The 25,412-nt window shown below is 32.6% G+C and overlaps 3 protein-coding genes across 4 annotated transcripts; all 3 read right to left on the bottom strand.

The window, feature by feature from the left end:
* LOC109363530 (asparagine--tRNA ligase, cytoplasmic 2) lies at window positions 2,127-6,086 on the bottom strand. Its single transcript, XM_019609796.1, has 8 exons — window positions 5,492-6,086; window positions 4,399-4,635; window positions 3,481-4,065; window positions 3,115-3,300; window positions 2,911-2,975; window positions 2,673-2,802; window positions 2,501-2,559; window positions 2,127-2,395 (listed from the first exon to the last, which is right to left on the bottom strand). Exons 1-8 carry the CDS (start codon window positions 5,915-5,917, stop codon window positions 2,212-2,214), a joined length of 1,872 nt encoding a protein of 623 aa, XP_019465341.1. The 5' UTR covers window positions 5,918-6,086; the 3' UTR covers window positions 2,127-2,211.
* LOC109363520 lies at window positions 7,864-19,495 on the bottom strand. Of its 2 annotated transcripts, XM_019609792.1 has the most exons (15): window positions 19,318-19,495; window positions 19,054-19,275; window positions 18,028-18,137; window positions 16,051-16,113; window positions 15,757-15,946; window positions 15,144-15,248; window positions 14,922-15,052; window positions 14,234-14,801; window positions 12,523-12,588; window positions 12,294-12,370; window positions 11,726-12,007; window positions 10,303-10,627; window positions 10,069-10,218; window positions 9,006-9,545; window positions 7,864-8,365 (listed from the first exon to the last, which is right to left on the bottom strand). In XM_019609792.1, the coding sequence occupies exons 1-15, from the start codon at window positions 19,351-19,353 to the stop codon at window positions 8,177-8,179; spliced, it is 3,054 nt and encodes a 1,017-aa protein (XP_019465337.1). In that variant the 5' UTR covers window positions 19,354-19,495; the 3' UTR covers window positions 7,864-8,176. The 2 variants fall into 2 exon arrangements, with proteins under 2 accessions (XP_019465337.1, XP_019465333.1); XM_019609788.1 differs by having other exon boundaries at window positions 19,054-19,495.
* LOC109363511 (auxin-induced in root cultures protein 12) lies at window positions 24,230-25,142 on the bottom strand. The gene has a single exon (XM_019609779.1). The coding sequence runs from the start codon at window positions 25,078-25,080 to the stop codon at window positions 24,370-24,372; it is 711 nt and encodes a 236-aa protein (XP_019465324.1). The 5' UTR covers window positions 25,081-25,142; the 3' UTR covers window positions 24,230-24,369.

The raw sequence follows: 25,412 nt of genomic DNA, 5'->3' as shown, positions 1-25,412 counted from the left end.
AGTTGTGGTTGTATTGAGTGTTTTTAATGCAATTTCAATAAATTCAACCTAAATGCAATTTAATACATTAAAACTTGTTAGAATACAAATTGGTTACTTATTCTATCTTCAAAGTTACATAAAATGTTAGGAAATTGAATATAATAATGATGATATTTCTTCTTACAAAATTAGCTTATAAATCTTTCTACAAAAATGATCCATAAAAAAGGTGCAATCATATAATTATGTTACTTTTATATGTAATAGAATTTGTAAGTTAATTTTATTTAAGATATGTCATTTTTTTCTATGAAAAAAGTTTGACATTTGGTTTAAGGATGTAAGCATAAGGTCAAAAAGTGATTGATTAAACATGACTAGTACATGCACATTATTATATTCAAGTGGGGCATTGGTATCACATTTCATATGGTAGCCCTTGTATTAGAGCTTAAAAATCACACACTTATATCACAAAATTAAAAAGCCACCCCACTATTGCTTTCTTAAGTCAATTAAAATATGCATAAAATTGGACAATATTTGTGAACCCTACTCTTACCCAACCATTAAGGATATAATGCATTTTATCCACAATATATTTTACAATTTGGACATTGGTGATTGAACCTAATATAGATTATGGTGGGTCATATTCATTCAATGTTATTAATAGATAACACCAAAGGAAATAGTCAGTCAATGCATCTTGGAGAGCATATTTATTGTCCACAAACTGTATCATTACATATATAATTAATATATTTAAATTAAAATTTTAATAATTAAATATTTTTTGACCAGACACATTTTTTAAGATAGCATCGTAATATGATAAAATATTAATCAATTACCATTTTATCCAACAAGTTCATAGAAGTTAGAAGGGCAGAATGAACTTATTATTTGGTCGTGTGGAATTTGGTTTTAAGTTTTTCTATTAAGTTGTCGGAAATTGTCAATTTCATCTTTAATAACGTAATATGTGTCAAATTTTATCTCCTCAATATTTTCTAAATGATGGTAACACACGACACAAAAGAAAAAAATATATATAATAAATTATAAAAAAATCATTTTGATTCAATACAAAATGCAATAATAATTCTAAGGAAATATTCCTTAAACACATATAGAAGAATGAATTCATCATCAAATTATATTTGCAAATTTAAGATTGATCAATTATTCTATCTAGTATATAATTAATTAATTATTTAACAAGTTAGCTTAATTATAATCATGTTTTTTTTTTAATTATTACACTCAACTCTCCTTTATGAGTAGTAGTTAGTGCAAGTATATAAACTTCTTTTAATAAATGTGGATAGAAGCTAACTTGTAATTATAAATTTGTATTATCAATCTCTATTTTACTTTCTCTTGTATTTGTCTAAAATGTATATAAATCAATTGTCTATTTTCTTCAATTTTCGGTTTATTACTTGTGTGTGCTAAAAGTTTCTCAGTTAGAAAAAATTGATAAACACAATTTAATTTTACTTGTTATTAACTTCGGTTATTTCAAACCTTTCATATCATCTCCATTTGATGGGTAGTCTTTAAGGCCTGAGTAAATAGGTGTCCAGATCTTATGCAAAGATCATGAATCATTAACTTAGACTCTCATCACAATGTTTGATTAAGGAATAAAAGTAAAAAGAAAGAAAGAGTTTAAGAAAAGAAAAGCAATAGAAAATAATATGATAATTTTATTGTTTCATATGATTGAAAATGGAAGAAAAATAAGAGGAAGAAAATGTACATTTATACATAATGTATTTAAAATGACATAAATGTCTTCAAAATATATATATATATATATATATATATATATTTCCACCGATAGTGCATACATTTTTTTTTCCTCATTTTTATAACTATGTCAATCCTAAGTTATTAAGAAATGACATGAAATGTTCCATTCCCCTTATTTTATTGCAATTTGCAAGCAAATTCAATGTTGAGGAATGTTGTTTTATGACATGTTTGACAACCTATGCAATCTCAATCAATAACAATAACGACAAAACCTTAATCTCACTAAATAAGATCGATTACTTGAATCGAACGACGTTATAATGCTAGCCCATGTATTCTCCGTCGAAAGTTAAAATCAAAATAATTTTTGTACTCGAAAGAACTTCACAAGATTTAGATAGATTTCATATTTCAATCATAAATTTCCTTTATTACATTATGCTTACAAGCAATCAACACATAGTGTTACTAATTATTGGCTTTGCCATAGCTTCTTGGGAAAGGGATAACATCTCTAACATTGCTAAGGCCAGTTGTGAAGAGCACCATAATGTCAAACTTCAGAGTGAAACCAGAATGCTTCACAGTTCCGTTTCGACGAAGATCCAGATACCATTCATACTTCTCTCGCGCCAAGCCGAGTTCCCTGATTCTGTCATACAATAAAGAAACAAGAAGCGTTTACAAGTTAAATAACTTTTAATCTTAACCATCCATTTATATTTGTATCGTTAACATTTTTTATTCTTAGCAATACCTTGATGATATTATGTTAAGACGCTCCTCGTTTTGGCTACCCGAAATTATTGTTCCAACCTGCCAAGTTTTGTAGCAAATGTAAAAGTTGTTATGTAAAAATTTCAATACAGTAGAATAACACAGAAAGATCTAGCTCACACAGGCATATACCAATCCATGTATGGTCATACCTTAGGGACAATAAGATCATATGCAGCAACAGTTCTTCCGTCATCATTCAAGCGAACGTAAAACGGCCTAACTTCTTTCGGATAATTGTATATCATAACCGGCTTCTTGTATACGACATCAGCAAGATAGCTAACATATCATAAACAGAACAATAAGTAGCAAAAAAGTGGTGAAAGTAATACTAATGCTCATGTTAGAAATAAGATAATCCAGAATATGATGATGGTATTTATATACCTAAGGTGTTCTGTAGTGAGATCGATACCCCATTCGATGTTTGTTTCGAATTTCTTGTCTTCGACCTGGTATCATAATTGAATAAAATGTAAGACATAAAATATATATTTTATGTTTTTATGAACATAAGGGAAAAGAATTGAATGGAAGAAATTGAAAGATCAAAATAGCATTTTCTGTGTAACATTTAGTACTAGTACCTACCTTTCTTAGAACATCTATAGCTTCATTGTAGGACAACATTTCAGGAGAAACTGATACAATCTGCTGAAGACGATCGATGCAGGCATTGTCGATTCTTTTGGCAATAAATTTCAAATCTTCGGAACAATTTTCCAAAACCCTTTTACAAAGGTACTTTAGAAAGTCATTAGCACAATTCATGGAGTCCTGCAAGAACCAGAAAATAAAGCATGCTATTAAATGATAGAAAAAACTTGAACTCGGAAAATAAGGAGTTACAAGTGTAAATAAAGAGGAATGAACTATAATTTTGAAGAAATTCATATGCTATGTTTGAAATTTGAGAGTTTTATAAAGTAATGATGCAAAGGGTAATACAAATGATACCTTTAATTGAGCAAAAGCCATTTCAGCCTCAACCATCCACATTTCGGCAGCATGTTTAGCAGAATCTGTTTTATGAGCTTGAAATCTAGGTCCAAATGAGTAGACATTTCCGAGAGCACATGCGTAACTTGCCAGATGTAACCGGCCCGAAACAGTCAAATAAGTTTGGCAGGAGAAAAAATCTTCGGAAGAGTCTACTTTGTCATCCTTCAATGAAGCTTCAATTGTTTTCTTTTCTCTAGCTTCCAAGTGTGATGCTAGTTCGTTTGTTTTTCGCAGATCGTGAATCGCGGCAGCCAGTGCTTCCCTATTGCTTTCACTTCTTTTCAAATTTTCAACTTGGTTGCTTTTCTCTTTCGCCGCTGCCTTCACAACTTCAAGGCTAACACCTTCAGTCTCATAAACGGTACTTAGCTTTTCCTTCTCTGCTTTCCGATCCAGGGTAGTAACTTTGAACAAGTTGCTAAATCCTTCCGAGTCGGTGGAAGTTATAGCAGGTACTTGGACATCGATGAATGCATGATCATTGAAAAACGAGTGGGTCGCGAAAGACAGAACATTGCGAATTCGCATGACAGTCGCCACCTATTATATGTACCACATGTCATTTATTGAAAAATTATAACAGATTGCAAAAAACGTAGTGGCGACTCGCAAGACGTCACCTAGCCGAAAATCGAGTCGCGACAGTTCTCATTATGATAAACTGTCGTAAAATCAATAAGATGACAAATTCATGTTATTGCAACACTATTAAGAATCTATATTGTTGAGAAATATGTATAATAGGGGAATATGAATGACCTATTTCATTAATTCATTTAGTATAAGTCCTACAATCTTATGAACAATTATCATATGCTAAATTGTTCATATAAACAAGATGAATGGAAAGAGTAAATATGAAGCAATACTCACCGTAGTTGTTCGAGGCCGAAAATGGGAGTAATCTCTTAACATATCGAGCGGAATTCGCTTCCTTGATAACCGATAGTTATCGATATCTACTGTCCCAATGTGAAGAACTTTGTCAGCTTTAAGCTCAATAGAATGCTTTCCCTCTGATGATGGCTTTACAAGTTGACCTTCTACTAATATACATGTTCCAGTAGGTAAAAGATTGCTAGGTTGAGCTACTGAAGAATCAACCACAACCTACAAGTTTTTATATAACAATGAAATCAACTTTCCTTTTCAAAATCAATCTGCACGAGGCTCAGTGCACGAGGCTCCCACAATGAGCTTGTTATTACCGGATATTTTTATAGGACGGTTCAGTGCACGAGGCTCCGACAATGAGATATATGTTTAATTTAGTGCTTAAATTAAAATAAAAGCATTGTTTGATATGTCAACTTTTGCCTACAAGGACACATTAATATCATTTTATCTAATCAATATTGCATCTAACTTGAATTGTATACAAGTTCAAAAACTATAAGCAAAGGCAGCAATACATTTATTTAACTTCTTTTTTCCTGAGTAGAGCAGTTTTGGCTATCCCTCCTCCCCGGTGGTAAAATTTGCGAACCACATCACGTGATACAGCTGTACTATTACAGTTATAATGACCGTCGTAACCGCATCATATCGCAATTATGATGTGGTGCTGAATCACAATGATATGGTCGCATCGTAGTGCAATACAACGGCATTTGAGCCGCATCACGCCACATCAGATCCATCAAATTTAAAAATATTTTTTTAATCACAAAATAATTCACACCACAACTATTGCAATCCATATTGCAAAGGCCGCAATGACCACAATCGAAGTAACCGCAGCCGAAATTTGAAACATTGCAACCCTAAGGGTTATCCTATATATCATTCGCCAATATGCTAAGGTTTCTCCCTAAACCGTTATTTAAAACACCTGCATGCATGCATATGTCAACAGTTGTCTGAAACGTTAAGGTTTTCGAAGTTTCCGAAAAACCTTAATATGAACCCTAAAGATATCATTCATAAACATCATAAAAACACAAAATAATATAGAATGAAAATCCACCTGAAGACTTGAAACACATGAACCATCAGTAAGAAGCAGATAAACAGTAGAAGGTTGAGGAATGATAGCCTTAAGAGGATGTTGTGAATGTTCAAGTTTCTTACGAGGAACATAACCCTTCCCACCCAACACATGAAAAATGGACCTAACCAATGGTATACGAGATTGAAGTATTTCCACACATGAAACATCCTTGTTCCTTGTCTCATCAAACCCATCATTATTATTATTATCCATTATCAAAGGAAGTGAAGGTTTCTTAACTTCCTTAGAAGACTTGACCCACCCACCAACCAAAACTCTTTGACCAACCAAACCAACTGCACCATCATCATTTGCATGGTGCAACAGGGTTTTGAGGAGAACACGGTTGGAGTAGTGGTTGAAAGGAGAGAGAGAAAGTTGGTGTTCTTGTTGGGTTGACATGTTTTGTTGTGAGAAAAGGGTTGAGTTTGTGAAGAGTTGTTGTAATGAAGAGTTGCATGGTGATGGTGAAGGATGATATAGTAAAGTTGGTTGATGCTTTTCTTGAGAAGGGTTGTGAAGTGAAGGAAAGAGATAGTTTAGAAGTTGTGCTTTGGTTTTGGTTTGGTTTGTGAAGGAAGAAAGAGAGAATGGGTTTGGTATTCTTTGGTGTTGGGTAATTGGGTGGGAGTTTCTATATGTTTTTGCTGGGAGTATATCTGTTGTCCCACATTTTGTGTCACTCCATGTGTCATACGTGTTTGTGATTGGTTAGAAAAATATTTAATAGTTAAATTACAAATTCATAACACATGGAGACATAAAGTATGAGACAGCAGATGTATACCTGTTTTTGCATAACATTTCATACAAGAAAGGATCAACTTTAAAATATAGTGGAAAAATGCATAAAACATGTCTAAAATTTGAATTTGGTTATTGTATAAATATAATTGTTAAATTATTAGTAAATTAATAAGGAAATAGCTTCAACTATATTCACAATAGTAGCAATACAATAATTTAAGTTGGTCAATATTAATATTTAAAGGAAACTGTCATTAAAATGTAAAATTAATTGAGAATATAAATAAATTTTAGAGTTAAAAATAATTAATTGCATCAATATTGGTATATATAATTAAATTAAATAATAACGATTTAACAGTTGGGTTTAAAATAAAAAATTTCATTATTATTAATTTAACATTATCTTTAAGCAGTAATCAATTTCATCATAATTAAAGTTTAAGGGAAGAAAAAAAAATTTATAATAATTACTTGTAAAAAGTATAAAGTTAAGGGGGTGATAAAGTAATATGGGTTATGCTAATTTTATTCTTTTTGTTTTAAGTATTTACAAAAGATACTATATTATTAAAAGCAAATTTATGTTTTCAATAAGAAAAAATCTCACATTTCTTTTTCTTGAATCCACCCCTACCTTTCTTCTACAATTCTAATCATGATCTCTCCACCACTAATATATTGAATCTAACTTGAAATCATCTAGTGCAACATTGCAAAAACTTTCCTCTTATTCACTATGATGTGGCACTACTATTAAAAACGTATATCAACAATCAACACATTGATCTAGAGAATAATGTATCTCCTTATATAAGGAGATAATTTATCTCCTCTAACCAATAAAAAATGTGACATGTGTGCTATTTTGTTTATTTTTAAAAATATTTTTATAGAAAATGATATGTCATGTTTCACTGGCAGGAGGAGATAACTTATCTCCTTATGTAAGGAAATACTCCATTTCCCAATGATCTATTATATAAAATCTTACTAGATTTTTAGAATTATCAAAAGGTCAAAGGTTCGTTCCTTGGAGTGATATTTGTTCAAAAGGCAATTATGTATCTTAAAAAGGATTAGTTCATTGCCCATAGGATGAGGAAATACGCATAATAATATTAAAAAAAGACTTTAATCAACACAACTCAACATATAGGACTAAACTTAAAAAACAAGAACTATAAATCTTGAACAATAAATGTAAGGATGAAAATTATATTTAAGCCTAAAATTAAATATAGGATTATGTTAATAAATATTCTAAGTGAATTGCTTAAAGAATACAAATTTGAGGAAGCCAACCTTGAGACCTTAAATTCTAAATGCCTCAATTTCCTTTAAATTTTTATTTTTTCTTATTTTTCTTAAACAGCACACGAAAGAGACACTAACTGATTTTTCTAGAGGAGTATATATGTTGTCCTATAAAAGTGCTTCACTCCATGTACAATTATTTCTAATTAGTTGAAAAATATATATTTAAGTTAAAAGTTTAACAATTAAATATTTTTCTAACCAAGATATATAAAACATAAATGTTTTTCCTTCCTATTAATCAATTTCATTTCTATCAAGAAGGACAATGCCTGAGACATAGGAGGATCAATAATAATTGAATGAATAAATAAATGAGTAATTATATGTAGCTAGCCAGTGTCCAAAACAACTTTTCCCCTCAAATAACTTCCTCCAATCTTCTATCTACAAAAATGAATATTCCAGCACAGGGCAGAAAAAATCCAACTCTAAGGATCTTTTCGTGAGTTGGTTTTTGGAGGGTAATAGAACGGAGAGAAAGGCCTGGAAACCATGAAATACATTTGTAAAATGATTCTGAAGTCTTTCATTTCATTTCCTTCCAAAACTCAACTCGTAAACAAACCCAAGAAATATAATAAAGGAATTGGATCCTTAGGGCTTCCTCAGGGCAGATGCTGCTCCCATTACAATGGCCATGACAATGCCAAGACCAGCCCCAACAGATGCACCCACAGCAGCAGAATTCAGCGAAACTGCCTTAGCTTGAGCGTCTTTACTCGCATCGATTGACATTGCTTGTTCTCGCGCTAACTCGATCATTAGTCTATCTTTGGCAAGTTCCTGAGATAAGAGCATTAAAAAATTAGTGGGTATTACTGTAAGAAATACATCTGGAATTGCACTGAGAAAACAAATGAAGGACAAAACATTAAGCAGCAAGACATTATGAATTAATATAAAAACAAAGTATCACATGAAACAAAGAACTTCAAGGAGTATAAATAACTGAGCTACTAATTCATTAGTTTTCCTGGTTTAGCAAAAACAAAAGGCATAATGTTATCAATCATGCCACTATCGTGTGTTATTGTGTCTTAGCATTGCTGAGCAGCACCTAGCCACTCCTTCCCGGTGCGTCACGATGCATTGGATGTCATGGCTGGCGCAACAAGTACATCAAACAGGGAAGCCATTTCCGGCATGCCCGGCCAATTTTTCGGTAGACAAACACCATTTTTGGCATGCCAATCCCATTTCCAGCACGCCCATCCATTCCCTGTCACATTCCAGCCTTCTTGTACCTCCCTGTTCTATACCTTCCTCTGTCGTTTAGGTTTAAGTTTTTCCTATTGGAAAAATACCCCGAAAATAATTCTAATTTGAACTAATGCTTCATTTCCATCCCACTCCCACCACCAGTCAAGTATACACACAAAAATAAAGATACTATTAGAAGTCTGATACCATAAAATTTCCTCACCTGAAATGAAGACTCCTCATGACTGCGAAGTATACGATGAATTTGTTGACGGAGAGAGTTGACACCTTCTACTGGAAGAATAATCTCTTTTTTCTGGAAAGGCCTCATAACAAAGTTAATAGGTGCCAGTAAAAGCCTTTGAGCACCTATCCTTGTATAAGAAGAATCTGGATTGGTTGAATCCCATGACTGAGTAGCCCCAGCAAAACCAGGCATAACATATGGACAGGAATTTATAACCTCGGTTGAGCTGGGAGATGCTTGATAAGCTTTCAAGACAGCTTCGATAGCTGCATTTTGATGGTGTGCACTAACTGAAAATTTGTTCGTTATTGCGAGAACCCAAGGAATTCCAAGAGATTTAGCTTCATCCAAGAAAAGTGAAAGGACTGGCTTTTGTTGAGAACCATTTGAGTCGCCATATCGAGGTATGCTATGAGATAGGTTATGAACAAGTATAATCAAGTCTGTCTTCCTACTAAGATCTCGAATTCCATGCCATAGTTCATCCTTGAAGCGAGAGGTTTCCATGTTCAGTTCCTGTAAAACAATTGAAAGAAAAATATATACATTCAAATACTTTGTTTTTTGCAACAACAAAAAATCAAATGAACATACTGTGCTTTCTGCAACAACAAAAAATCAAATGAACATCCTGCGCTTTCTGCAACCTAGATCACTATTGAAGAGAAAACTGTGCAAGCCCTCATCCAAGCTCTAAGTCTCTCACAACATACCATAAATACACACATCTAATCAAGGTCTGATTTTCTTAACTATCATATTAGGAAACACCTAGTCATAAGAATATTTTTATTCAGATTTTAATTAGTAAGTATTTATTGCATTACAAGCATCAAGCTAGGAACATTAATAACAGTGAGTTTGGACATCATATCCAGTCTTATGGCTGAAATTGGTAATCAACATCCATACGAAAGAATTGAGATTTGAGTGTGGAAGACATTTTGAATTCTTTTCCATGAATAATACAAACATTTTGAAGGAAAAGAACAAAGCGAGTAAATAAGAAAAGACCATGGGTGGGAAAAAGTTAGAAAACCTGCATATTTATTCCTGTCGAGTCACAATAACTCAAACCATCAGCAATACCTTCTTGCACATCAACATCTGACACCACAACCTCATTGTTAGCAATATTTGGTTTACATTTATTCAAGATTGCCTTTAAAAGAGTGGTTTTACCAGCACCCTGCACATTAACCAGCTCACGTAAATCATAAGTGTAATAACAACTATGTAGATGATGCTAGAGAATAATTGGTTTGTGGTATACCTGCAGCCCAACTAACCGTACTCTACGAGTTCTGACATGAACCTCTCTGGAAACAGTTGTAAAATCACTAGTGCAGAATATTAGAAAGTTATTTAAACTTTCAGGACGGGTGAACTTATCCTTGTCAATAAGTGCTGAACTACTAGCAGTCTCGGAATCAACAGAAGTAAAAGTAGGAATCGATGAGTCTAAAACAGTTTGATGCTTTGGCGGGCTTCTTAGTGGAGCACCAACCAATATTCTCATGTTCTGTAACTCAGGCTGAATTCCATAATTTGAAGAATAGTTTGGTGCAGATGGAAAGGACTCAACTGTAGTTGAACACCTAATTAAGATATAAATACACATCACATACATCCGGATTATTTAAGTTGTTTAGTAGTATTAGAATACATGAAAGTATCTTAGAATATCTTAAATTATTTTATAGAAAATATCTAGATGATACTTAGATACAAAGAGAATATCTAAGATAGTTTCATATATTCTAATAAGTAGGAAATATATGCAATGAGAAACAAGTAATGTAAAGGAAAGGCAGCAAGTTATATACTTCAATTACTAAGTAGTGGGGCAGTTATCTTAGCACTGCACATATATCAACTCCACACCATCTTATGTCAATAATCAATGAATCTAGATTATTAGTATCAAATTAGATTCATTTTGCAGATCAAATGGGAAAAAATAAGAACAATGCACAAGTTCATTCAGGAACTTTATTGTTTAACAAAAAACAGTGATCAGCAAATATCTTCTATTACTATAAAAGCTAGTTTGTCGATGACTTCAGAAACCACGTCTACACAAGCATCCATAATCTGATACTTAGATGTAACTAAAGCTTTGCATGATGCAATGAACTGAAGACAGAACGAGGATAGATAATTTTACAGCATAATTAAAGCTTTTTCCCACTATGTTGGGTAAGCTATATAGATCAAACATCAATGTGTTCTATCAAAAACCATATCCACAGATAAGACATTTAAGGGTAAGTCCTTTCTACTAGTTTCACATACAGTTTTTCTCCATCTTCATCTTCTTCTCCCTCTAATTATGGGGCTATACTGAGGAGAGAAAGTTTAGTTTGGTAAAACTTAGTGTTTTTATAGAAAAAGAAATTCATTAAGGAAACAAATTACAAGATGGGAGGATATCCTCCACCAAAAAAACTACAAAGGGCACCAAAACTACACGAATAATAAAACAACAGCCAATTAAGTTTGAAAAAATGCACAGCGTGGCCCAATCTCTGCATATCCTCCGTATGAGGAAAAAAAAGAAAAACTTGCTGAAAACTAATGCCTTAGTCTGCCCCTAATCCCCAAGAATCTAAAAACATTTAGTTAGTCCTGAAAAACATTACCAAGAGAAAAATAAGCTAATAACTATTGATGTTTTACAGGGGATTAGACAATACCAGTTACCATTCACTTGAGCATGAACAAGTGTACAGAGATGCAAGCCAAAACCAGTAATATCAACTTTCAGATGTTCTCCATTTTTTGCTCCAGGCCCATCATTCCATCCCAGAGGAACAATTGATGTTGCAGTACGAATAACAGGAGACTCTACTATATGCCCAAGCTCCACAGTCCCTTCAGCTGCAAGGCCAAGCCATTGCTCTAGATGAGGAAACTGCTGCCATTGCTCAATCCCTAAGAAGGATGATGCATTATCGCTCATAAACAAGTCATAGATTCTGCAACAAAAAATGGGGAATGAAAAGGAATTATTTCTATTTGAAACATCAAATACTTCAATTAATGATAGAAAATCATCAACAGGAGCTTTAACAGCCGATCTTTATCCCACTAGGTACAGACGGATTCAAGGAGCTAGGAGTACATATCCTTAAAAGTCTATACAAGACCAATTATGATGGACATGATTTTTTGGTCTTGACAAAATGTGAGCATATGGCCATTCACGTGTGTAATAAATGGGAAAATACATGAGCTCCATACATGGCATGAAAAGTAAGTCACCTCTGAAATCGAGATCGATATGATTTCATTGAATGTGATTGGAATCTTTCCTTCAATTCAGCAATCACTGATTTGACCTGAAAATGTCTTTGCCAGAAGAAAGCAAACAAAATGAGAGAACCTACTGAATTATTCTTAAGTATGATATATGGTAGGAAAATGAACTCTCAGCCCAAAAGGAGAGTGGAACTATATCAAAGACGATTAAGCAATGAAAGGACACTCATACCGATGTCAACTTTGAGTACTCTGCACCTGATAGTGACTCTACAGAGGAATTTCCCAATAAATAAAGCTGTTTTACAGGAAAGTTGAAACAGGTTCTGGTGAGTTCAAAATTTCATGCTAAAAGGAAAACAAAGAAACAGATAAAGCATGTAGAGCATAAAAAATAAGTTGAAAATGATTGTAAATTTATTGAGGAAAAATAATATGAGTTCAAGTAATTTTACTCCTTTGTCATTGGTCCTACATTATAAATGATTTTGCACTGGAAGATACACAAAAATTAAAGCCTGGTAATATAGATTAATGTCTTAATCATTAGTTTTATGATATGCCACTTTAAATACTAAACCTACAAACCAGTGTCAAAAGGTGTTATCACTGAACATGAAAACGGGCATCCTTCCCTTGGGAATATATACTAGACAGATCACAATTTATTTTCCTTCTTCCCTATTATTAGGTTATTTCTGTTGTATTACTAATATCTTCTCAATCAAATTTTATACGAGGAAAAGCTTGCATGATGATGTTATCTTTGCTGAAATTAGTAAGATATGGACTAACAGTATGATTTTGCATTGATCTTGTCTTCTGCATAATAGGAGCTAGTAGCTGCTATGAAATGGACCAGCAATAGATTAAATAGCCTACTTCAATTCATGCAAACATTAACTGCTATTATAATTATGAACTTATAATTTGCCACATAAAGTTCATCCTACTTAGGTGGATCAACAGCTTAACTTTAGAACAATGCTTTGCAGATTGCTCGAATTAAATAGCGTACTTAGTCAAATTACATATCCCATAACCAGGAAGTGCAGGTGTTACTTGCTTCCAGAAGCAAGATAGCCATATCTAATCTTCAGTGTGAAGATGATAAACAAAATGAAAATGATTGTCATATTTCAACAAGATCACTTGAATTGAAGATGCTAGAAACCAGATAATCATCTCAGAACACAAATTAAAGATAGAAAAACAACTTTTGATCATCTTATCTTGCAATGCTCTTTCCTTCTTACTGAAATTCTTTTTCTATAAGAAAAAGGTACGGAAAAAAAATTCTGAATTAAAAAAGGTGTTCTAGTGTGTAATAACAGAATTTTCTATAGGAATACTTTATTTGAAAGAGAGGGTGTTCTAGGTGGGTGGGTAAGACATCAGACATAAACAGCAAAAGCAGAATGAATATAATGCAAAAGAATGGATGGGAGTCTGTTGTACATGTAGTGGAAATTATTCATAGTTGTCTTTGAAATTAGTATGTTTTAACCAAGAAGCAGTGACCAATGTGATCTTGCTATAAAATATGCCTTAACCTAATTATAATTTGGCTGGTAACTGGGTAATTTTAGAAAATTAATTAATATTTAATAGCCCAGAATTCACAGATAGGAAAGTCTTTGTACAGGTACTCCAAGATTCCAGCAATTAACAAGATTTCTTATTTTCATCATATTAAATCAGACATGGCAGCATCACGTTCACACAAGTCATGAAAATGATAAAACACTAGAGGGCAAAATCACATGAATAACCAAGCCAGACACTAATATCAACCAACACAAGAAGATGATGGAGAATTTATAGGCCAAGTTAATTGGCCTCTCATGTGAAAGTAAGGCATGAAAGTTATAAATTCAAAAAATTTAGCATCATCAGAGAATGCAAAATAAAACCGAAACAAATCATCAGTCCATAATATCTACCTGTCCAAATGGCACATATGAAGGTAAATAAGGCACTCTGCGCCATGTTTTTTCATTTCCGGTCATGGTATTGCTCTTAGTGTCTGTTTTCCCATTTGTTACCACCTCCAATGCATGTTTTCCAGTGTCAGGTAAAGGCTTGAGTGATATGCCATCAGAACCCTCTTGTATTTCAAGTGACTGCGGTTCAACTACTTCCTCCCCAATCAAACTGCTGGCAAGAGAATCATGCACAGAAGTTGTTTCGACAGAACTCGTTTGTCTTTCTCGGTGTTTACTAAATTTTCTTTGTAATCCTTCTAAAGGAACTAGCTTTGAGAGTCTCCAGAAGGATCTCTGCACAGGACCTACCCCCAAAACTAATTGCTCCTCATCATTCTCTTTTGGTTTCCCTACCCCTTGCTCATGCTTTGTCGCTAATAAGATGTTACTTTCATTATCAGAAAGCATTGACTGAGGCTGAGCACTATAATGGTGAAAATAAGCAGGAGATAAAATACGGGGAACCAAATCCTCTGGGATGCAGTAACTCTTGAAATAATGCTGCCAACCTTTTCTATTAACATAGCTGGAGAGAATAACAATAAAAGGAAAAAAAGCTAATTAAAATTTTAGTTTTAATGTTTGACAAAAGAACATGCAATTAACTGATTTAGATTAGAAGAAAACAAATACAGGGAAAACATACTCCTTCAAAGCAGCATTTCCAACAGGAGGTTGAGAAAATGTTATACATTTGATAGAGACTCTCTCATTTTCCCTTGTTGGTGATGAAGCGGCAATTACTCTCAAAATGGCAAGAGTAGCTAACGCAGCTACCTAATTAGAACATGAGAAACTTAGTACAAGAAAACTGTTCAAATAGATTTAATGCAATGTTTTGGAATCTAAATGGTTGAATCAAACTCACTGCTCCACCAAGTGAATGGCCACATAAAACAAGCTTTCGTTTCTTCTTTTGGGCAAGCCTATACAATTCCAAAGCAGGTATTCCTTTAGCACGAGCCATGAAACCCTGGAGAAGTTGTACCAGGGAAATTAGTAGAACCCAAAGATACAATGTTTAAATATGTGATATAGATATATCACAAAATATCCAGAACTAAGGTTGAATCATATTCTTAATTAATAACAAGAATGTAAAGAATCAACAATTGAAAAATTAAGAAACATAAGAGAAAAGATTCCCGTGGTGATTAAATTATGGATCTAAATTTATAAACAAAAAAAAAATCAATTAATCTATATGTACACGTTTAAGAAATTTCAAATAAGCTATAATTTTAATGTTGAAATTGGGTCCTTGTAAACTCAAGAAAATAAAAAATAATCCGGTTCCTATAGGTTCGGTTGTTGTTGTTGTCCCTATAGGCTAAAACAGAGGGCTGGATTCAAGGACCCCATTAAACTTTTTATTTATTTTCAAACTAGAGACCTAATTACAACTTTTGAACTGTGGGTCTATTTGAAAGTTCTCAAAAAGTAAAAGCAAAAAAAATATGATTGAAAACAAACTAATTTACCCTATGAGCAGCAGGTTTGGATTTACTCTTCTGTTGTTTAAATCTTTTTTCAAGAGGGTTCCATCTATATTCTTTTCCATTTTGGTTTTCAACCTGATCGGATTCAGTTGCTGCACATACATCAGATTCCTCAACAGCATCCTCATGAAAGATTGCACCTTGAAGTATATTTGCATCAGCAATTATATCCCTTTCAGGAAAATAAAAAGGTAAAGAAAAATCATATTCTGGTAGTTGTAATTGTAGTACTAATGACTCAAAAGGCTTACACAATGAATCATCTTGAAAACTCACTTGTACTGCTTTGTTCCTATAAAGGATGCAAATAAAGTGTCTCCTGCTTCTGCCAACAAATACCTGAGACAACATAATCAATCAAATAAGTATGAGATGCCATTAAACGCAAACCCTGGGCAAAGAGGACATTGCCACGTGCGATTCACAATATAGAGATGACTAATTGAAGTTCCAGATTTTTGGGAAGCTGACAACGGGACAATGCCAAGACAAGTCACAAAGGATGATACCGCTTTGATACCATGTTGAAGAAATTAAGTTTAGGTTTATTCAATAAGGAGGAAAAAAGAGAGAGACGAATATCAACTAATTATATTATTGAAAGATGTGATGTGATTAATGTGATAATAATGTGATACATGATATAAAAGACAAACCCAAAAGTTCTATTTATACTACTATTAGAATCCTAGTTCTAATTAAATAAGGAAAAAAGTGGACATATAGATAAGAAATAAATCCCATGAAATCTTTATGATATTCTAAAATAGTCTATGATACAAAAATCATATAGTGAGATACTTTTAAACCATTCTAACAAGTGTATTACTTTAGGCTTAGGTTTGTGGCCCATTGTGTAGTATCTCAGTAAAAATGGAAAAAAGAGAGGGAAAGAGCTTAAAAGTGTCATCTTCCATCTGTTCTGTTGAAAAGGTTTGCTTCCAGTTTAGTACAACAATTATCCTGTCAGGTGCACTACCGGTGGCTATTTTGCCATTGCTTTCTCTGCTACTTGATGGTATCATGCCTACTAGTTTTTCATGAATTGTCCATCATGTACCTCTAGTGTGCTCAGTTTTCCTAAACTGAACACGCCAAAAACTATGTCTCCCTTTGATGGTAATTTGTCTGAAAAGATTGGTGCACTGTTGCTTCGGGCTGAACTTTCATGATTGAAGGATGAATTTGAACTTTCCAAACAATTTGAAGTGATTTGATTCCAAGAATCCTCCAACATACCTCATCAAGATTATTATCATGTCCAAGAAGGAACATATATATGCAGTCCTTCTCCACTAATTTCTTTCCATGCTTGTTGTCTTCAGGGCATGTTCATTTCACTTCCTGATAAATTTCAAGCTGATGACAATATCGAGTAAGGGTGTTGCTGTATTGTGCATATGGGGTCTCATTGTCATAGTTCATGGAGGCGGCTCTTGATTTTGAACATTGCACAAGTGTTGTCCACTTGCAGCATCCTCTATTTCCTTTGTGGTGTTGTAATACATGAAATTTTCTCCGGTTGTATTAATCATTGAGTTCAACAACCATGACATCACCAAGCTGTTCTCAAGTTTCCAATTTTGATTGATAGAATCATTTCTTTTTGGTTGTTTGGCATCACCAGTATTGTAATCCTCTTTTTGCTTTTCCTTGGAGGAAAATCCAAACTGACGAAGCCAAATGGATGAAGTTTCAACCTTCTGTTTGTGGCCAATGACGGGAAGGAGGGTACCTTCGGTCAGGGTGGTGATGTTAGAAGTACAGCATTGCATCTATATGCTATCTTTGAGGTGGAAGTTTCCCATTTGTCGGTCATGAGGGAAGGAGATTTAATTCAAAGTTTCAAACATGGTTCCAGTCGAGCTTTGATGTCATGTAAAATATGGAGGAAAGCCATTTTAATTCATCAAAACTAATTTACAGTGTAGAGGTTAAATAGTGGAGAAGTGTTCAGTGTGTAAATGCGGAAAGGAGTTAACTCCTCCACCTAAAAGGAAACATCCTAACAAACCTAAACAAAAGAGATATGATATGCTCAGAACCCCTCAAAGAATAAAAAGTAGATAATAAACGCAAATAAAATACAGCTATTAATACATATAAGCACATAAATGACAAGGAAAAAATCTTCACGATAACAAAATATTTAATGGCACTTATGCTACTAATAAAAGATTAAATGAGAGTTCTGCTCAGAGGCAACAAAACCAAATAAATTGAAATGATTAAATTATATAAAGAATGACAAACCTATGAGGAACATGATCTGATGATGGTTGTACCCGCTCCAAGGCCACAATTTGTCCACCAAAATCAGCCTTAAATTTATTGACAGTTCGAATCATCTCGGTGGCAGGTCTCTAAGACATAAAGGAATCACAAATAAATGTTCAAGCAAGCTTTGTACAATTGAAAACATAATGAAGTTCCAAAGTAAACTGTTTGCCTTATACTTAATATAGTATTCTTGTAATAATTCCTAGATAATACATTACCATTGTATTCTCTAATGGTCATAGTATTTAACTAATCACTACGGTATACTAAACCACTGCTGAGGAAATCATGATCTCTGAGAAATTACTAAAGAGAAATCATATCATTATCTATGGCAACCAAAATAGCATGCTAATTGACCACCACATTTAGAAGAATCTCATTGTTTATGGTGTTTGAAAATGATAATGTGATGTTGTTAGTGAATGAAATGAATCCCACATGGTGAATGGATGATTGAATCTAATACCCTCATTGAATACTCCACCCACACCTACTACATGGAGAGTGTGTATAATTACACCGACCGAGTGTAATGTTTTAAACAATATTACTGAAATTACAACAGCAGAGTGTAACATTTCAAACAATATGACTGAAGTGTAATTAAGCTAAACTTGATAGCCGAGTGTAACAACACCAACCGAGTGAAATTAAGCTAAACCTCGTAGTCTGATTTAATTACACCGAGTGTAATGTTTTAAACAGGATAGTGTCGGGTGTAATTAAGCTAAACTTCTACATATAATTACATGGACCGAGTGTAATGTTTTAAACATGATAAGTGTCGGGTGTAATTAAGCCAAACCTCGTAGAACAACGATGTAATTACACAAACCAAGTGTAATATTTTAAACAGAAAAGGTGTCAAGTGTAATTAAGCTAAACCTCGTAAAACGATGTAATTACGCGGACCTACCAAGTGTAATATTTTAAACAGAAAAGAAAAGGTGTCGAGTGTAATTAAGCTAAACCTCGAGTGTATAAAAATAAAAATACCTTGTAAACGCACTCAGAGAGAACCATGCAACAGAGAAGATCTTGCAAATCAGAAACGGAATCGATGCTAAGGGCGCGACATAGATCCTGAAGCTGCTTCCTTCGACGTTGGAACTCTTCTTGGATCCTCTTCTTCTGTTCACGATGACTAGACCATGGCCACTTCATTCTCCATTGGAGTGGGGCCCACGAGACATTGAAGAACTTCGATCGTTGGTCCCTCACCCATGGCTCAACGCCTCGCACCCATGGCTCCACGCCACGAACCCATGGCTCCACGCGCCTGTGGATGAACTCCATTGTTTGAAAATCAGAGAGAGAGAGAATTGAATTGGAATATTCCAAATCCCAATGGTTAAGGAATGGAATGGAATGGAACTAATTCAACTATACTTACACATCCTAGGGTCACTTTCTTACTTTGTTTTTCTCGAATCCCTAGTATTTCTGGAAAAACAAAACAAACACTACTCTCTCCTCCAACTCTAAGGTTGTTACTCGGATAGAGATCGAGTAAGGTTTGTTCCTTGTCGCTGTAAATATTTGTTGAATTGTTTTTTAAATCAAACTCGATTGTATATTTGAAAGTCTAATTTTATCCTAAATATTGATTAGATTAGTTTTTGAATTTGACCCCGATTATAAACTCGATTAAATATAATACATATTTATTTTATATAAGGGCTCATTAATATTAGTTATTATTATCACTATGTAATTTGAAATATAAAATGATATATATCATCTTCATTATCTTTATCACAAGGTTTCCTTTTAAAATAGAAATCAATTTTTTATGCTTAGACATTGTATGTTTTTATGTAATTTCATTAACCTGAAATTAATCATATAATGAATTATTAGAGAATATATGTGTGGCTATAAAAAAAATTATTGGTGAAAATATAAAGAAAGTATTGGTGAAATATGAGAAACGTATCACCAATGTCAATATAACCTAATATGAAGTAATAATACTGCAATATTAATCATCAATTGAGGAAATAGGAATATAACATAAAGAAAGTATTGGTGAAAAACGCACCTGGAGATTATTGTTGTTGTTATGGAATGTTCATGTACAACTTGTGATATAGCATGAATAATGATGAATATTAAGTAGAATAGTGAGATGTTGGCTCTATATTATGTTGTTGTGTGATTACTGAATAGAATAATGATAAAAGTGATAATGTCTGGCTCTTGTGTGTTGTCTAAAATTAGAAATTAGAATTTAATTTAAACACTCAAGTTTATGTCAAACATATTTTAATAATATTATTTTTATTTTTATTTTTTTTAAATTCCAGGGGGCAGTTTCCCCTACCTATCCCTGGCATCTGCCGCCTCTAATTACCTTGAAGATGATTGATCATGTGAAGCCTATAATTACATATACGTCCTTCAAAGGTATAAACGCTCAATTTTGTGTGGCCCAAAAGACATTTAAAAAAAATAACAAATATAAATAAGATAAATATTTTTGGGTATTTTCTATCTAAAAATGGTATTTTTTAAGTGTCCTAAACCAAAAAATAAATTAAATTCGGACTTTAATTAATAATTTTTAATATCGTAGGTCATGGGAATAAAATCATATTCTGAAACCTGTCTTAATTTGCAAGATTCTTATCTTGGTTAATATTTATCCTCATTATTAGAGCTTAGCCACTATTGCATCTAATTGCACATTTGAAAAATGAACTATATGAAAACTTGATTGTTTTGTTACAATATAGTGTTGATTGATTGTGTAGCAATTTAGGATGTGTAACAATTTGCATTAAAGGGTGATGATATCAGATTTTTTAATTTGAATTAAACAAATATCAAATTTTACCCCTTAACTTTATTAAGTGAATTAATTGAGAGACTCACACCCTATTAGTACATTTGTAACACCTTATTTTTGCAACTTAGAAATTAGGACTTTATTATAAAATGTGATCAAAATATATAGAAAATTAAAGGATAGGAGTATGTATGAACATAACTTTAAATAGTTTTAATTAGTCACGGTTGCAGTGTGGCAAAATCAACAACTTAGTCATGATAGTAGTGTGGCAAAATCGACAACTTAGCCACAGTTATTACCATAGTGGAATAAATAAGACATTTGCTAACTAAATGTTACCACATTTCTAAGAAGTGTAGCAATATCGCATATTGACTATAGCTAATATTTAGCAACGCCAACCATTTCCATGACAACAATAAGCATGGCCACTCAACCTAGTTACGGTTTTTGTTGTTGTTGCACATTAGCCATATAGTTACAATTATGGCTACCAAATTTACTATAATGGAATCACATTATGGGGAATGTTATTACGATAAATATCATTCCTAATGATATTAAAATATATGATTAGTTGACATTTATATTTCTTTGGAATCTTTATCGACATTCATAAAAATATATTAAAATTATATTTGTTTATGATGTATATTCCTAGAAATATATGATATAATTATCAAAATATCTCTATTCTATAAATATTATTCTAATTATCAATTTGAATTAAACATTTGAGAAAGAAATATTTATATTTTTATGTGATATAACTAAGACAACAAATCTACATGACTTTTTTTTAACAAAAGTGCTATTGCACAAATATATTAAAATAGAGAGCCAAGATACATGAACCAACCATTATAAGTTTTTGAACCTATAGTTAGGAAGGGCATCCCTATTCCTTTGGTAGTCATTCTTGATGAAATCGGGCACGCATGACATTCCACCAATGATTCGACCTAGTCCTAATCCCAAAGAAAGCTAACTTATCTGCACAAGAGTTGCCCTCTCTAAAAATATGCAATATGACTAGGTTCATTGAGGCCATCTTAATTTTACAAAGATCACATATGTTTTGAAGCTTCCAAGGAACAGTTTCATTCCCCTTGAAGATATCCACTACCATTGTGGAGTCACACTCTAACCATAGAAAGGTCCAACCTCTACAATAAGCTAATTTCACTGCTGCAATGACAGAGTGAAGTTCAGCATACAGAGAGTTTTTTATCAACAAGTAGGAGGAGAAGCAAACTATGAAATCACCCCGATTATCTCTAAAAATTCCACCACCCCATGCTAGCCCCAGAAAGCCATGAGCCGCACCATTTGTGTTGGCCTTCAACCAACCCATAGAAGGAGTTTTCCACAAGACTTCCACTATATTAGGAGCCTTGCTCATATTCAGAGTCCCTAATTGAAGAAGAGAAAACAGCTTTTAAATCCTTGCCTGATAGAGTAGTTTGCCATTTGATCCTGCTTATATTCGGAGTAACATTAAATGATACTTGAATACAACTATATATCCCAAAATTTGATATTTGATTACTTATCTAGTAAGTATTTAGTATAGAAAATATCTTTTAATTACTTATATTAACCTCAAGTGAAGGAGGAATCAAGGTATTAAATGAGTGAATGCAACATATCTACAAATTTAAGAATAGAATTGACAAAACAAATATATATCATTATTATCATCAATAAGAATAAATATTATCTCTTCGGTATAATATTGCTTGATACACTAAATGTATAATATATGAATATATAAATCCAAATATAAAAGAAAACATGTGAATGAAACATAAGTAAAATTATAAAATTATATTTTTATATGTGGAAATGAAATATTCTTGTTATTCCATAGAAATAAGAAAACATTGAATTACGAGAATATATTTTCGCCAAGGAAAGTTTTATACCAAAAGATATTAATTTATAACTTAAAACAAACACGTGTTTATATTAGACCCAACTAAAAGTTTTCCTAATAAGTTTCCCATTAAAAATAGTAATATTTGAAAATATTATTAAATAGATTTGAACATTTGAAATGAAAAGTTATCTTGACACGTACGATAATCTCACAAATTAAAAATAATAAAAGAGCCTTTTATTGGAGATTTTGTTACCAAAAGTTAAAAAAAATTGTATTAATTAAATAATATTAAAATATAATATTTATAAACAGTCATCAATAATATTTAAAAAAATTCGTAATAAGTTTCCCAACAAAAAAGGAAAATTTTGAAAATAGTATTAGATAAATTTGAAAATTTGTCATAAGAAGTTATCTCGCCACGATCTCACAAATTAAAAATAATAAAAGAGCCATTTCTTCAGATTTTGTCACCAAATTTTAGAAATTTTGTATAGTGATGGTCAAATAATATTACAATATAATATTGATAAACAATCATCAATTTATTCATGTATGTAATAATGATGATTAAGTTTAAGTGATGGATGGTATAATAAGGGAGTGTTTGCTCCAGTTTATAAAAATATTACTCAGAATAGTGGTTAGGAATTATATATTTCGGTAATAATTGCATTTAATATTAGAAATTTTTTAGTCAAAACTCTAAAATATTTTTGGTGCCTTTTCTCTTTAATTTTACCTATTTAATACCATTCCATTAAATTACACAGAAAATTCAATAAATTTGTCAAATTAGTTGCATTATTTAATACTTTTTGAAACTTCTATAGAGTAATAATTTGATTAAAAAATTATTTTAGTAGAACTATATCTTATGTGCATAAAAAAATCATACAACTTGTGGAAAAAAATAATGTTTATTTATACACACAAAAAAATGTTTATTTATTTTAATTCATTTGTTCAAAAATTGTGCATACTAACCATATAGAAATGCAAGTTTTTTTCTTTTCAAGTTAACATTGCAAGTATCCTAATAGATGGCATGTCTCTCCTTTTTTTTTCTCTGTCCTTCTTCAGTTACTTCTTTTTAATCAATTATCACTCAAAAAAATAAATACAGTTAACAAAATTCAGCCTAGAATAAAGTGCCAATTTATTTTTATTTATTGTTTTAACAATATCAACCATCATAGTTATACACAATTCATTTTTAGTATAAATTATTGTGATGAACAAGTCAAACCCATTTTATTATTCTAACATAATGCACAAGTATCCTCGTACTGAAGGTAATCATATCCGAGTCGGGTATATCCACAGGTACATGTGGCTAACTCTCCAAACGACCATTTTTTCCATCTACAAGACTTAAACTCATATTCTTGCTTAAGGGGAATCAAACATGTACCACTTGAATCAACACCCGTTAATCCCAAGTATTGTACTAGATCATTTTATTAATTCTTTATTCATATTGTAAGAGTATTATCTCAAATTGAAATTACAATTCATTATTTAAAAGAAAATAATACACTCCAATATAACTAACTATACTTGAGTGAAACAAAGAAGAAATAAAAAAAAATCCAAATACCACTTATTAATAACCTTATAGACTAATTATAAAAACAAATTACATACTCATCAAACCCAACAACACCAAAGCTAACCCAAAGTAAAATCTAAAGCCGGATTTTCTCATCATCACTACCACACCACCACTCGTCTTCTTGTCATCATGAGTGTTCGGGGAGTCTGCCTTATCGGCATCCTTCTCGAACGTCAAAGGTGACTTGGAATCATCATTAACCTTCTCAGCTGCATGACCCTTTATCACTCCTCCAACCACTGGTCCCACTTGCCATATCTGGCTCAAATTCTCAGCTTTCTCTGGCACAACCAAAACTGCAAAGATTGTTATAACCCCATTAACTTCTTCAACAGAAAGTGCCTTAACATCATAGGGTAGCTTCTCTTTTTTGTAGGGTACTTGAGCACTGATAAGGCTATATTCATCAACCTTAAGAGTTCCATTTTCCTTCACAGCAATGAAAGCTCCACTTCCAAACATTTTTGGACCTGATGGGTTGATACCCCATGCGACCCACCCATCGGATTTTGGTGCGTCAATGGCGAAGGCTATGGAGAGAGAGTGTTGGTTGAGGATGTAAGTGTAGTGGAGGGTGGCGTTGAAGGTTGGAAGGTTGGTGCAATGGTGGAATGATCTTTGAGGTGGAAGCTTTTGGTTTTCACAGGTTATGGAGGAAACTGGTGATGAGAGTAAAGAGATGAAGATGGTGATGGAAATTGTAATGAGAAGAGGTGAAAAGTGAAGAGAAGCCATTGATGAAAAAGGTTAAGATATGAAAAGGAGAGTGTGGTTTTGGTTTACTGCATAGAAAGAGGGTTATATAGCAACAAAACAAAAAAAGTAATGACGTATGAGTGACACAACTTATGAAACAGAAAGATGTGCTTCAAAAAAATAAGTAAAAAACTCGTAGATACGAATACAGATTTGATGTTGTCACTCTTAAATTATATTTCGGACCAATAAATATGAATAAACATTTTTGTCTTTGATATTGTCTAAAATTATATTTTATACCAATACTAATAAATAAAAAACAACAATAATAATTAATTTTTAATTTGTGATAAATTTTCATTAGATCG

Source organism: Lupinus angustifolius, chromosome LG01 (assembly GCF_001865875.1).
Source record: "Lupinus angustifolius cultivar Tanjil chromosome LG01, LupAngTanjil_v1.0, whole genome shotgun sequence".
Taxonomy (NCBI): Eukaryota; Viridiplantae; Streptophyta; class Magnoliopsida; order Fabales; family Fabaceae; genus Lupinus; species Lupinus angustifolius.
The sequence above is the reverse complement of the archived record's forward strand: the minus strand, read 5'-3'. Positions and strand labels throughout refer to the sequence as shown.

What these genes read in the sequence shown, in the direction of transcription:
- LOC109363530 (XM_019609796.1), bottom strand. Translation starts at nt 5,917, where the DNA reads ATGTCAACCCAACAAGAACACCAACTTTCTCTCTCTCCTTTCAACCAC. An exon ending in TGGCTTTTGCTCAATTAAAG is followed by an intron (nt 3,301 to 3,480) that starts GTATCATTTGTA and finishes TGGTTCTTGCAG; the next exon opens with GACTCCATGAATTGTGCTAA. An exon ending in CTCACTACAGAACACCTTAG is followed by an intron (nt 2,803 to 2,910) that starts GTATATAAATAC and finishes ATGATATGTTAG; the next exon opens with CTATCTTGCTGATGTCGTAT.
- LOC109363520 (XM_019609788.1), bottom strand. Translation starts at nt 19,353, where the DNA reads ATGGAGTTCATCCACAGGCGCGTGGAGCCATGGGTTCGTGGCGTGGAG. An exon ending in TCAGATCATGTTCCTCATAG is followed by an intron (nt 16,114 to 18,027) that starts GTTTGTCATTCT and finishes ATGTTGTCTCAG; the next exon opens with GTATTTGTTGGCAGAAGCAG. An exon ending in CGACAGGAATAAATATGCAG is followed by an intron (nt 9,546 to 10,068) that starts GTTTTCTAACTT and finishes ATTGTTTTACAG; the next exon opens with GAACTGAACATGGAAACCTC.
- LOC109363511 (XM_019609779.1), bottom strand. Translation starts at nt 25,080, where the DNA reads ATGGCTTCTCTTCACTTTTCACCTCTTCTCATTACAATTTCCATCACC.